This window comes from Erythrolamprus reginae, chromosome 9, assembly GCF_031021105.1.
Source record: "Erythrolamprus reginae isolate rEryReg1 chromosome 9, rEryReg1.hap1, whole genome shotgun sequence".
NCBI classification, from domain to species: domain Eukaryota; kingdom Metazoa; phylum Chordata; class Lepidosauria; order Squamata; family Dipsadidae; genus Erythrolamprus; species Erythrolamprus reginae.
In genome coordinates, this window is record NC_091958.1 from 40,858,447 (window position 1) to 40,871,061 (window position 12,615).

Genomic DNA, 12,615 nt, shown 5'->3' on the forward strand with positions numbered 1-12,615 from the left:
TCCTCCTTTCGCATTCCAATCTCCTTCCTTCCTTCCTTCCTTCCTTCCTTCCTTCCTTCCTTCCTTCCTTCCTTCCTTCCTTCCTTCCTTCCTCCCCACTCCCTCTTTCCCTCTTCCTTCTCATTCCAATCTTCCTCCCTCCCTCCCTTCTTTCGCATTCCAATATCCTTCCTTCCTTCTTCACTCCCTCCCTCCCTTCCTTCTTTCGCATTCCAATCTCCTCCCTCCCTCCCTCCCTCCCTCAGCAACCGTCCTGAAAAGTTGTGCCAATCAAAACGCAAAAGAATGAAAAATCCATAACAAAATGTTGAGTGGAGATTATGTAAGGCATTGTTAGAAACCACAATGGTGGGGAGGCTTAGATTTCTGTCCTTCTTGCTCAATGCTTACAAGCCATGTAGAGACCCCTAAAGAAAAAAAGGCTTATCACACAGTGAAACTGCCACGTTGGAAGGCGTGTGCAGGTGCCACTGAAATTGAGCCTGGAATTTTTGCTGGGACCTGGAAGAAAATGCCAGTTTCTGGCCCCAAACATTGTAAGATTTGGTGGCATGACTGCAAACAGCCATAAATTCAGGTTGGTTGTAAGTGTCCCAAATGCGGCCATGTGACTATGTGTGTATGGGGGGGGTGTCCTCATTTATTGGAACTTTGAAACCAGGTTGTGAGTCATTTTTTGGGGGGGTTCTTTGGTAAGTTTTAATCTATGGCAGGTTGAGAATGACCTGTATTTTTGGGAGGGCCTCTAGATCCAATATTCTGGGATGATCCCTCTGTCTCTGCCTGTCCTCTGAAAACCCCGCCCTCTCCTCCCCTTCCACGCAGGTGTGTCCGTTCAGTTTGCGAGTGGTCAGCGCTGTGGGCATCACGTACCTCCTACCTCAGGAAGAGCGGCCTCTCTGCCACTTGATGGTGGAACGGTGAGCAGGACGGAGCGCTTGCCTCGGGCCAGGGAGCTGCTCCTTCTTCGCGGGGAGCCCTGCCGAACGTGGCTCTCGTGGCTGCCAAAGCGGGGGCTGGCGAGGGCTTCACCCACCCCACCAGTCTTTGGAGGGGCAGGGCCTCTGGAGCAGCCACAGCACAGAGCCCAGCTGCCCTCTTCCCTCCGGCTCCATTAAAGGGGGCTGGTCCCGACGGGGTGGCTGGGCTCTTCCCTTAAGTCCTGTTCCCTTTGCAGAGCCTTGAAGTCTTGTGGGGCAGGCGGGACCCCCCACGTGAAGTTGGTGGTCGAGTGGGACAAGGAGACGAAAGACTAGTAAGGAAGATCCGGGCTTTTTTTGGGTGGGGAGGGTGTTTTGGTCTAGCTGTGGTGCTCCAAAAATAATCATAATTAATAATAATTTATTAGATTTGTATGCCGCACCTCTCTGAGGAGTCGGGGCGGCTCACAACAACAATAAAATACAACAAACAAATCTAATACAATAATCCCTCGCTACTTCGCGGTTCATCTTTCACGGATTTGCTATTTCACGGGTTTTCAAAGGGGGCTTAAATCCACTGAAAATTTTAAATCCATTAAAAATTCATAAAATTCTTCTACAGTACTACTGAATTCTATTAAAGAAACTGGTAGGATATTACATCTAGCTCCAGCTGATAAACATTATAGAATGACTGTTTAATGCAAAGGGTGGGTTTTAAATACATTAAAAAATATCTTTCCTCTACTTCACGGAAATTAATTTTTCACAGGTGGTCTAGGAACGCATCCCCCATGAAAAACGAGGGATCATTGTATTAATAAAAGCTAGAATTAAAACCCCTTAATATTAAAAAACAATCGATACTACAGAATCATACCATTCTCAAGTGCTATAGTCCAGTGTTTCCCAACCTTGGCAACTTGAAGATATTTGGACTTCAACTCCCAGAATTCCCCAGCCAGCATTCGCTGGCTGGGGAATTCTGGGAGTTGAAGTCCAAATATCTTCAAGTTGCCAAGGTTGGGAAACACTCCTGCAGTCAACAGAGTGGGGGGGATCAATCCCCCAATGCCTGGTGACATAAGTGGGTCATTAACATCTTGCGGAAGATGGGGAGGGTGGGGGCAATTCAAATCTCCGGGGGGAGCTGATTCCAGAGGGCCGGGGCCGCCACAGAGAAGGCTCTTCCCCTGGGTCCCGCCAGACGACATTGTTTATACTCTCTTTACAGGCTTAGAGTTTCAAAATAACACTTTTTTATTCATTTTCTTCCACACTGGAATTTGTCGATGTACATCTCTACGGCATGCAAGTGCATTCCAATCTCAGAGGCTAAACGACCAAGTCATAAATTCTTTTTTAATGAGCAGGTTGTCGGCTTCTAGCACCTCCTTATCTCTGGGTCAGGTTCAAGCTAATTTCAGACAGTTTTATCATGCAATATTAAAACTCACTTCCCCGAGAAACGGCAGAACACCCATCTTGTCTTCTTCACTTTGCAGAAAAGCATCCCACGTTTCCGAGCTATTATTTAATTTACACATTCTGAATAGCAGATTAAAACCTCTTTCATAAAAGATCATCTTTTTCTTTTCTCTAACCTCCTAAATGTGGCTATTATCTACACCGCCATTGTCTGAAGAAGCACTGCTATCCATGCTAACGTCCAATGGATTTTTTATTAAGCTGTCATCTTCACTATCCTCCCCCACTTCCTCTTAAATCAGGGTAAATTACAGCTTCTGTGTAATAATAATAATAATAATAATAATAATAATAATAATAATAATAATAGTAATAGTAATAGTAATAGTAATAGTAATAGTAATAGTAATAATAATAATTTATTAGATTTGTATGCCTGAGATTAGACCTGCCCCCACCCTCCTTGCCTTTCGTAAACTCCTTAAAACCCACCTCTGTCGTCAGACATGGGGGAACTGAGATAACTTCCTCAGGCCTATATTGTTTATGTATGGTATGTTGTGTGCATGTTTTTTAAATTATGGGTTTTTAGTTTTAATTATTAGATTTGTATTCTACATTGTTTTTTTCTATTACTGTTGTGAGCCGCCCCGAGTCTACGGAGAGGGGCGGCATACAAATTTAATAAATAAATAATAAATAAATAAACGCCGCCCCTCTCCGAAGACTCAGGGCAGCTCACAACACAGCAATAGTATTATTATTATTATTATTATTATTATTATTATTATTATTATTATTACTACTATTATTTAGATTTGTATGCCACCCCTCTCCGAAGACTCAGGGCAGCTCAAAACAACATAAGCAGTGTACAAATCCAATTTTTAAAAATACAATTTAAAACCCTTATAGTAAAATAATCAAACAATCCAATCAAACCATACACCAACCTTGACAATTGGGGTGTGTGTTAATTTCCCCATGCCTGGTGGCAAAGATGAGTTTTTAATGACTTACGAAAGGCAAGGAGGGTGGGGGCAGTCCTAATCTCTGGGGGGGAGTTGGTTCCAGAGGGCTGGGGCCGCCACAGAGAAGGCTCTTCCCCTGGGGCCCACCAGATGACATTGTTTAGTCGACGGGATCCGGAGAAGGCCAACTCTGTGGGACCTCATCGGCCCCTGGAATTCGTGCCGCAGAAGACAGTCCCGGAGGTATTCTGATCCGATGCCATGTAGGGCTTTATAAGGTCATAACCAACATTTTGAATTGTGACCGGAAATTGATCGGCAGCTAGTGCAGGCCGCGGAGTGTTGATGAGACATGGGCATATCTTGGAAGGCCGATGATTGCTCTCGCGGCCGCATTCTGCACAATCTGAAGTTTCCGAACACTCTTCAAAGGTAGCCCCATGTACAGAGCATTGCAGTAGTCTTCCTCCTTTGAACCTGACATTTCCAAAGGCTGACAGGGCACACTCACAACAGAGGGGAGGTTGGCTTGCTGCAGGCTCTGATCAGTATGGCTTTCCCTGCTTTCACGGCTGGCTGGGGCAGTGAGGCAGGTGGCATGGCTGGGAGGCATCAGCCAACCTTCCAAGTTGCACTCGGAGGAGTCCTTGACACCCTCAAAGAGGAGAGCCTTTTCGGTGGTTGCCCCTGCCCTTTGGACCACTCTGCCTGATACGCTGTTGGCCCCCATCCTACCTTGCAAAGGCTGCTGAGGCCCAGGCAGAGCCGTTAAGGAGTGTGGAGAGTAATCTCTTGAGTCTTCAAAGATACAACATACGAGCAATGGTTCAGTAATGCAATCTAGATACATTAAGTGTATATTATTTACTTTGGCAAATACCTTAGTCAAAAACAGTCCTAGTCATACACAGTTAAATCAGTCAATGCATATAAAATACTATGAAGGTCGCCCAGAAAGTAATGCACCACATTTTTTCTTTTCAACAATTATTTATGGAACACAATTAAATTTGCACACAAGACAGAACGATGTTTCTTCTACACCCTCTATTTTTCCATATAATCTCCACCCAGTTCTATGGCCTTCCTCCAGAGAGACACAAGGGCGTGTATGCCCTGTCGGTACCCCTCCTTGTTCTGGTCACGAAGCCATTTCTGCACTGTGCGAATCACCTCTAATGGCCTCTCCCTCTGTGCCCAGCGACTAACCGTACTTCTGTCGACTGCAGATTCTCCATAAACTGTACACAAACGTTTTTGAATGTTCCCAACAGTTTCTTTCCCTGCAGTGAGAAATCCTATAGAAACATAGAAGACTGACGGCAGAAAAAGACCTCATGATCCATCTAGGCTGCCCTTATACTATTTCCTGTATTTTATCTTAGGATGGATACATGTTTATCCCAGGCATGTTTAAATTCAGTTCCTGTGGATTTATCAACCATGTTTGCTGGAAGTTTGTTCCAAGGATCTACTACTCTTTCAGTAAAATAATATTTTCTCATGTTGCTTTTGATCTTTTCCCCAACTAACTTCAGATTGTGTCCCCTTGTTCTTGTGTTCACTTTCCTATTAAAAACACTTCCCTCCTGATCCTTATTTAACCCTTTAACATATTTAAATGTTTTGATCATGTCCCCCCTTTTCCTTCTGTCCTCCAGACTATACAGATTGAGTTCATGAAGTCTTTCCTGATACGTTTTATGCTTAAGACCTTCCACCATTCTTGTAGCCTGTCTTTGGACCCGTTCAATTTTGTCAATATCTTTTTGTAGGTGAGGTCTCCAGAACTCCAGAACTCCAGAACACAGTATTCCAAATGTGGTGTCACCAGCGCTGTATATAGCGGGATCATAATCTCCCTCTTCCTGCTTGTTATACCTCTAGCTATGCAGCCAAGCATCCTACTTGCTTTTCCTACCGCCCGACCACACTGCTCACCCATTTTGAGACTGTCAGAAATCACTACCCCTAAATCCTTTTCTTCTGAAGTTTTTGCTAACACAGAACTGCCAATACAATACTCAGATTGTGAATTCCTTTTCCCCAAGTGCATTATTTTACATTTGGAAACATTAAACTGCAGTTTCCATGGCTTTGACCATTTATCTAGTAAAGCTAAATCATTTACCATATTATAGACGCCTCCAAGAATATCAACCCTATTGCACACTTTAGAGTCATCAGCAAATAGGCAAACCTTCCCTACCAAACCTTCCCCTATGTCACTCACAAACATATTAAAAAGAATAGGACCCAGAACAGACCCTTGTGGCACTCCGCTTGTAACCTGACTCTGCTCAGAATACTCGCCATTAACAATAACTCTCTGATGTCTACGCTTCAGCCAGCTGCAAATCCACTGAACTATCCAGGGATTAAGTCCAATCTTCACTAATTTATCTATCAGCTCTTTATGTGGAACCATATCAAAGGCTTTGCTGAAGTCCAGATAGGCAATATCCACAGCACCACCTTCATCCAACACCTTTGTGACATAGTCAAAGAAATCAATGAGATTAGTCTGACATGATTTGCCTTCAGTAAAGCCATGCTGATTTGGGTCCAATAAGTTATTGTTTTTTAGGTGCTGATTTATCCTCTTTTTGAGTAGAGTCTCCATCATTTTAACTATAACTGATGTAAAACTAACTGGCCTGTAGTTACCAGCTTCTTCTCTACTGCCCTTTTTGTGGATAGGCACAACACTGGCCATTCTCCAATCCTCAGGAACATCTGTTAACAGGGATTGGTTAAACAAATCAGTCAGGGGGGTAGCAATGACAAATCTGAGTTATTTAAGAACTCTGGGGTGGATGCCATCTGGACCCATTGTGGATGCCATCAATGACCACACGCTGCTTGTAACATACATGGCTTACAGATGCCATTTCAAACACGACTGCAGCTACGCAAAATTTACACACGTACTCCTGACAATTCAAAGAATGTATATCTAAAGTTTCGCATTCATGCCATTACTGTAGGCTGAGAAAAAAAATGTGGTGCGTTGCTTTCTGGGCGACCCTCGTAATTAGTCTTACTTGTTCAGCTTACAAATACATAAACCAGCATTTAACACACAGTTTCTACTACAGCAGTCACAGAGAACATAATAGAAATAGCACAGAGAAAGAGAGTCATGCTTCTGGCTCCCTCTTGTGGCAATCCACAGCAATAATTCTTAAAGCAACAGTGTTTCAATACATTTAAGCATACATTGTTGTTGTTCTTTTTAAATTTTGCCAAACCCAACCACTTATGTACATAGTACTAACAAGAGCTGCCCATTGGAGAGAACTGGACGTTCCTGCCCTGCTTAGGCCGTTGAATTCTTTGGGGCTGCCTGGCTGGCCTGGGCTGTTTTTCTTTCTCTCTGCTGCCTGGAGTGTTGTTCTTTCAGTTGGGCAGCCATTGAAACAAATTATGGGAGACCAAACGCCTCCTTTTTGATTTCCTCCTGCGTCTTGCAGCTTGTTCATCAACACTGAGGAGGAGTACATCCCCGATGCCGAGAGTGTCCGCCAGCAGAGGGCGCTGCACCAGCAGCCGCAGTCCTGCACCTTAGCCCAGTGTTTCCAGCTCTACACCAAAGAGGAGCAGGTGGGTGGCCTCGCGTCTCCTTTCCCCCCCTCCCCTGGCTGAAGGGAGGGACAGTTGAAGTGAAGGAACATAGTGCCTGCCTCCCCCCCCGAACCTCCCCCTTTCTTATGTAGTCCTGCCCCCTTGTCAGCTTTCTCCGATTTGCTATGAGAAATAATCTCTGCCATCTTTGCAAGTCTGCGGAGAGGGGCGGCATACAAACCGAATGAATGAATGAATGAATGAATGAATGAATGAATGAATAAAGGAATGAAAGAAAGAATGAATGAAAGAAAGAAAGAAAGAAAGAAAGAATGAATGAATGAAAGAATGAATGAATGAATGAATGAAAGAATGAATGAAAGAATGAATGATAGTAAGAAAGAAAGAAAGAATGAAAGAAAGAAAGAATGAATGAATGAAAGAATGCATGAAAGAAAGAATGAAAGAATGAATGAATGAATGAAAGAAAGAAAGAATGAAAGAAAGAAAGAATGAATGAAGGAAGGAATGAAAGAAAGAATGAATGAAAGAAAGAAAGAAAGAAATAAAGAAAGAATGAATGAAAGAATGAATGAATGAATGAATGAAAGAATGAATGAAAAAATGAATGAAAGTAAGAAAGAAAGAAAGAATGAAAGAAAGAAAGAATGAATGAATGAATGAATGAAAGAATGAAAGAAAGAAAGAAAGAATGAAAGAATGAAAGAATGAAAGAAAGAAAGAATGAATGAATGAATGAATAAATGAAAGAAAGAATGAATGAATGAAAGAATGAAGGAATGAATGAATGAATGAATGAATGAACAAACAAACCTGGAGAAAGTGGGAAGGGCTGGCCAGGAGGAGGAACCCCCCCCCCCCCGCTTCTGACTCCAAAGGCGCCCTCTCTTCTCCTCTGAAGGGCTCCTGGTCCAAGTAAGGCCACAACTGGTGTACTAGGCGAACCTGGGCGAAGGTCCCCCTGGCCACAGCTGAAATGTGATGGTCAAAACTCAGCCGTGGGTCCCAGAAGGACACCCACTTTGCGGACCCTATCTGAGGGGGACAATATCTTCCCTTTCCCCCGAACAATGGACGGACAGATCGAAAACTCCTTAGGATGGAAAGCCCACTGCCACTCGGTCTTGTCTGGGTTGAGTCTGAGCCTGTTGGCCCCCATCCAGATCATCACAGCTTCCAGGCACCGGCACATCACCTCCACCGCTTCACTGAACTGACGTGGGGTGGAGATGTATAACTGCCTATCATCAGGGTACTGATGATACCTCACCCCATGTCCTCGGATGATCTCACCCAGCGGCTTCATGTAGTTGCATAGTAAAAGGTATTAGTGTACAGACTTAGTCTCTTTGAGGTGTGATGTCACTTCCAGGCAGTATAAAGGCAAAAGATCTTGGGAAATTGGCTGCGGAATTTCAACGTCGTTCAATGGAAGAGGTGTGAAACTGGGGTGTGTGATTGGACAATGCTGATTAGGCCAAATTTGGTGCCTTTCCTGGACATTGTTTATGTTTAGCTCCAAAGAGAAATAACTCCTTTTTCCCGGCCTTTTAAAATCTGCTTTTCGTTATGTGTGCTTATATTAATAAAGAGTTTGATTTATTCATAACATAAAGGATTTTGAGTTGGGGTTTCACTCCGAGGGCCATGCATAGAAGGGGCTGGGGCCATGACTGCTCCGCTCACTCTGCCTTGCTTGGAGGAAGGGCCTTGCAGGGCCCCAGGGAAGGGCTGCGCCTCTGACTGCCTCCCCCCATGCTTCCAGCTGGCCCCCGACGATGCCTGGCGCTGCCCCCATTGCAAGCAGTTGCAGCAAGGAAGCATCAGCCTGAGCCTCTGGACGCTGCCTGATGTGCTGATCATTCACTTGAAGCGCTTCCGACAGGTGAGGAGGGGGGGCTCTATGGCTAGGGCGGGTCGGGGGGCTTCCCCAAGATCTCCCACATGCAGGGCTAGCTGGTGATGCCCCCTTCCCCTTTCTCCCTCTCCCCCAGGAAGGAGACCGGCGCATGAAGCTCCAGAACATGGTCCGTTTTCCCCTGACTGGCCTTGACATGACCCCTCACGTGGTCAAGCGAAGCCAGAGCAGCTGGAGCCTGCCCTCCCACTGGTCGCCCTGGAGGCGCCCCTACGGCCTGGGCAGAGACCCAGAGGACTTCATCTACGACCTCTACGCAGTGTGCAACCACCATGGCACCATGCAAGGCGGGCATTACACAGGTGACGGCTGCAGCCCCTTGGCATCGTGGGTGACCCCCCTGGGGGGCCCTTCTCCCCCTTCCCCACACCCAGAGGTGGGCTGCTAAGGTGGAACGGTGAGGTCTGCTAGCGGAGTCCAGCGCAATTACGCTACTGCACCAGGGCAGGTCGCAGAATCATGTGCGGAAATGCAGATGTGCCTGTATTTTGGTGCAGAGTCGCGCATGCGGAAGCACCAAAACTGCACCAAAACACAGGCAAACCTGTGTGTCCACGTGTGATTTTGCTTCCTGCCCAGGTGCAGTAGCGTAATTGTGCTGGACTCCGCTAGCCCTCAGAGCCACGGGGGCGAGCACACGTCCCCGTTCCACCTTAGCAGCCCACCTCTGCCCCCATCTCTGCTACCTAGATCTGTGCTCGGATCCCTTTGGTTCTCAGCAGACCTTTCCACGGGACCCCCCCATGGGGAGGGGGCATTTTCAAAGCGGGGTGCTTCTCAGCTCCTTTCCTCCCCCGGTTTGGGGGGATGTGGTAGGCCACGTCGTCCCTGATGCCACCCTCTCCTGCAGCCTACTGCAAGAACTCTGTGGACGGACTCTGGTACTGCTTCGATGACAGTGAGGTCCAGCAGCTGGCCGAGAACGAGGTGTGTAAGCCCACGGCCTACATCCTCTTCTACCAGAGGCGGACGGCCATTCCCGCCTGGTCGGCAAACAGTTCCGTGGCAGGTAAGAGCAGGAGCTGCTGCCGTTCTTCCTGGCCGGCTTTGTGGGTCAGGTGGCCAGAAGCCTTCCTTCTGGTTCTACCCCGCCTGACCCGCCATTCCCAGCCCACCAAGTGGCTCCGAGGGGGCCCTGCAAGAGGAAGGAGCTGCTCGTCGACTGCTTGAATCAGCAGTCCCGTTAGGACCCTGCACTGACACCAAAGCAAAGTGGCATCTCTTGAACTGCGGCCCCTCGTGCTGCCTGTCCCCTGCCTGACCATCTGGCCTTTCCTTCTGGCAGGTTCCACCAGCTCCTCCTTGTGCGAGCATTGGGTGAGTCGGCTGCCAGGCAGCAAACCACCCAGCGTGACCTCAGCGGCCTCCTCCAGGCGAACCTCCTTGGCTTCCCTCTCGGAGTCGGTGGAGCTGATGGGGGAGCGGAGCGAGGATGACGGTGCGTACGTGGGAGGGGTGGGGCGGGGGGATCTTAGGACCTGGTTTCCTTCCAAGCAATGGGGCGACAGCCGTTCACCCCTGCAGCCCAGCACTCCGCGAGGGAACGGTGCTGGCCGTGGGGGCCCAGGAGGGCAAGAAGATGCCCGTGCGGGGGAGGCCGAGGCGGCGGGGTGACTCCTGTCTTTCTGCCTTGCAGGAGGCTTTTCGACCCGGCCCTTCGTGAGGAGCGTCCAGCGCCAGACCTTGTCTTCCAGATCCTCCGTGACCAGCCCTTTGGCCACCAATGAAAACGGGATCCGCCCTTCGTGGTCCCTCTCCGCCAAGCTGCAGATGCGCTCCAACTCGGCTTCTCCCGTCCATGGCTCCTCCGCCACCCTGGAGAGAATCGGAGAGTCGGCCGATGACCGCGTGGCCACCTCCTGCTTTGGCAGCCGGCGGAGTCTCTCCGGGAGCCCCCTGGAGCCCAGGGCAGCGGGAGGGGGCCGCCGTGGCCAGCAGGACTCCCGGACACTCGGCAGGGCCCCCCTGGCAGTCATGGAAGCGGTCTCCAGAGAAGATGCCCCAGCGTGGAAAGCGTCCGGCAAGACGGGCCTGCAGGCGGACAGAAACAGCTCCACTCTGGGCCCCTTTGACAACAACAACCAGATCGCCTTCGTTGACCAGAGCGACTCTGTGGAAAGTTCTCCGGTCAAGGACGGTCAGAACTTTGGCTGGCCGGCCAAGCCGGACAAGGGCAGCCCCCTCCAAGCCCCTCCCTCCCAAGACAGCCTCGGGCCAGGCAGCAGCTCGAAGTCAGAGCAGGCAGTCTTGTCCAGCCAGGATTCCCTGACGTCTCACCGGTCTGTTGCTTCCCCCCCTCCTTCCAAAGCTTTGCCGAAGGCGCCCCATTCCCGGAGCAAGCTGGACTCGTGCAGGGCCAGTGGGCGCCCCGGTTCTCCCGCAGCCAGGCCCGGCAAGAAAGATGCTGGTGTGAAGTGCCCCGAGGCCACCTCGGCCACCTCCGCCCAGCCGAAGCACCGGTCGGTTTCGTCGCCGTCTTCCTCCGCGGCCGCCAGGAGGAGCTCCTCCGGGGGCTCTGTGCGGGCTCACCCGCCCTCGAGCAAGAGCAGGACTTCGGAGCGCGGCCTCAGTCGGGAGGGCTCCCGGCTCAGCATGGGCTCGGAGAAGACGGGAGGGGCTGCCAGCCCGCGCACAAACTCTCCCCGGCTGAGCCAGGCGCGTGGGGAGGGCAGGGCCTCGGACAGCAAGCACGTCCGCAGCACCTCTCTGGCCAGCCTGCGCTCTCCTGGCCCGGGACCCCGCTCCAGCCTCAAGAGGGACAGCAAGTCAGAAGAGAAAGGCTTGTCCTTCTTCAAGTCCGCCCTCCGACAGAAGGAGACTCGCCGGTCAGCCGACCTGGGCAAGACCAGCCTGCTGGCCAAAAAGGCAGGGGGCGGCTCCTGCAAGGCGGCGGGGAAGACCCTCTCGGAGGAGAAGCCTCCGGAGAAGGCGACGTTCCCCAATGCTGGTGTGGCTGCCAAAGACCCCCTTGTGCCTGGCAAACGCTCCCTGCTGACCGCTTGCAAATCACAGTCTTCCCAGCCGGAGGGCAGCCCCAGGTCTCCCGGAGGGGGCAAGCCGGCCGTCAACAGGGCTCTGTCCAGGCTTCCCCCGGGGGTCTCCTCCTCCGCCCGCACATCTTCCGTGTCGCCGTGATCCGCTGCTGCTCGGCTGCTGCTCCTCAGGGGGGGGGTGGGGGGACAACGGCCTCCTCGTTTTCCTTGGAGGGGGAACCTCGCTGCTCAGGCCCTTCCCAGTCCTGTCCCTGTGTCCGGTGGCCCTTGCAGGGCTGCTGCCCAGGGAGCCCCCCATAGCCGGTCCATGGAGCCCTCCCGGAGTGCGTGGCTGCCCCCCGGGAGGTCTGGCCAGGTGTGCTCCCCAGGGGCCAGCCAGGGCAGGTGGTGGCCCAGCTCTGTGAGCTGAGAAGGCCGCAGAGGGAGCCCGGGGCACGAGTGGCCCCTTTCTGGCTCTGCTGTGCTTCACCCTCTCTTCTTGTCTCCCCCTGTTGCAAGCTTCCCCAAGGGCAATATCTCAGCGCTTACATTATTTCTCAGGTAAATGTTCAGCCAGAACTAGGAGGAACCGAAGACTCTGAGAAAGGTGCCTTCTCTCTCTCTCTCTCTCTCTCTCTCTCTCTCTCCGCACTCCTTTCATTCTGGAAATTTTCTGTTTTCATGGCTTGTCTTTCCCAGGGCCTCCTTTGACCCTCCCTGCCCTTCAGAGGGAGTGAGGGAGGGGAACCATGGGCTAGGGGAGGAGAGTCCAAGAGGAGGGGGTTTTATGCTGCCTCTGCAAGTGGGGCCTGACTTTA

General features: G+C 50.3%; 1 protein-coding gene across 1 annotated transcript in view; it reads left to right on the forward strand.

Moving 5' to 3' along the window:
• USP31 (ubiquitin specific peptidase 31) overlaps positions 1 to 12,032 on the forward strand; it is a 53,123-nt gene extending 41,091 nt beyond the window's left edge. The window contains 8 exon segments of the mRNA XM_070760225.1: positions 826 to 920; positions 1,178 to 1,255; positions 6,796 to 6,925; positions 8,673 to 8,792; positions 8,902 to 9,127; positions 9,676 to 9,834; positions 10,111 to 10,263; positions 10,462 to 12,032. Coding sequence (XP_070616326.1) covers positions 826 to 920; positions 1,178 to 1,255; positions 6,796 to 6,925; positions 8,673 to 8,792; positions 8,902 to 9,127; positions 9,676 to 9,834; positions 10,111 to 10,263; positions 10,462 to 11,960 — 2,460 coding nt within the window. The 3' untranslated portion in view covers positions 11,961 to 12,032.
• The last annotated feature ends 583 nt before the right edge of the window (positions 12,033 to 12,615 follow it).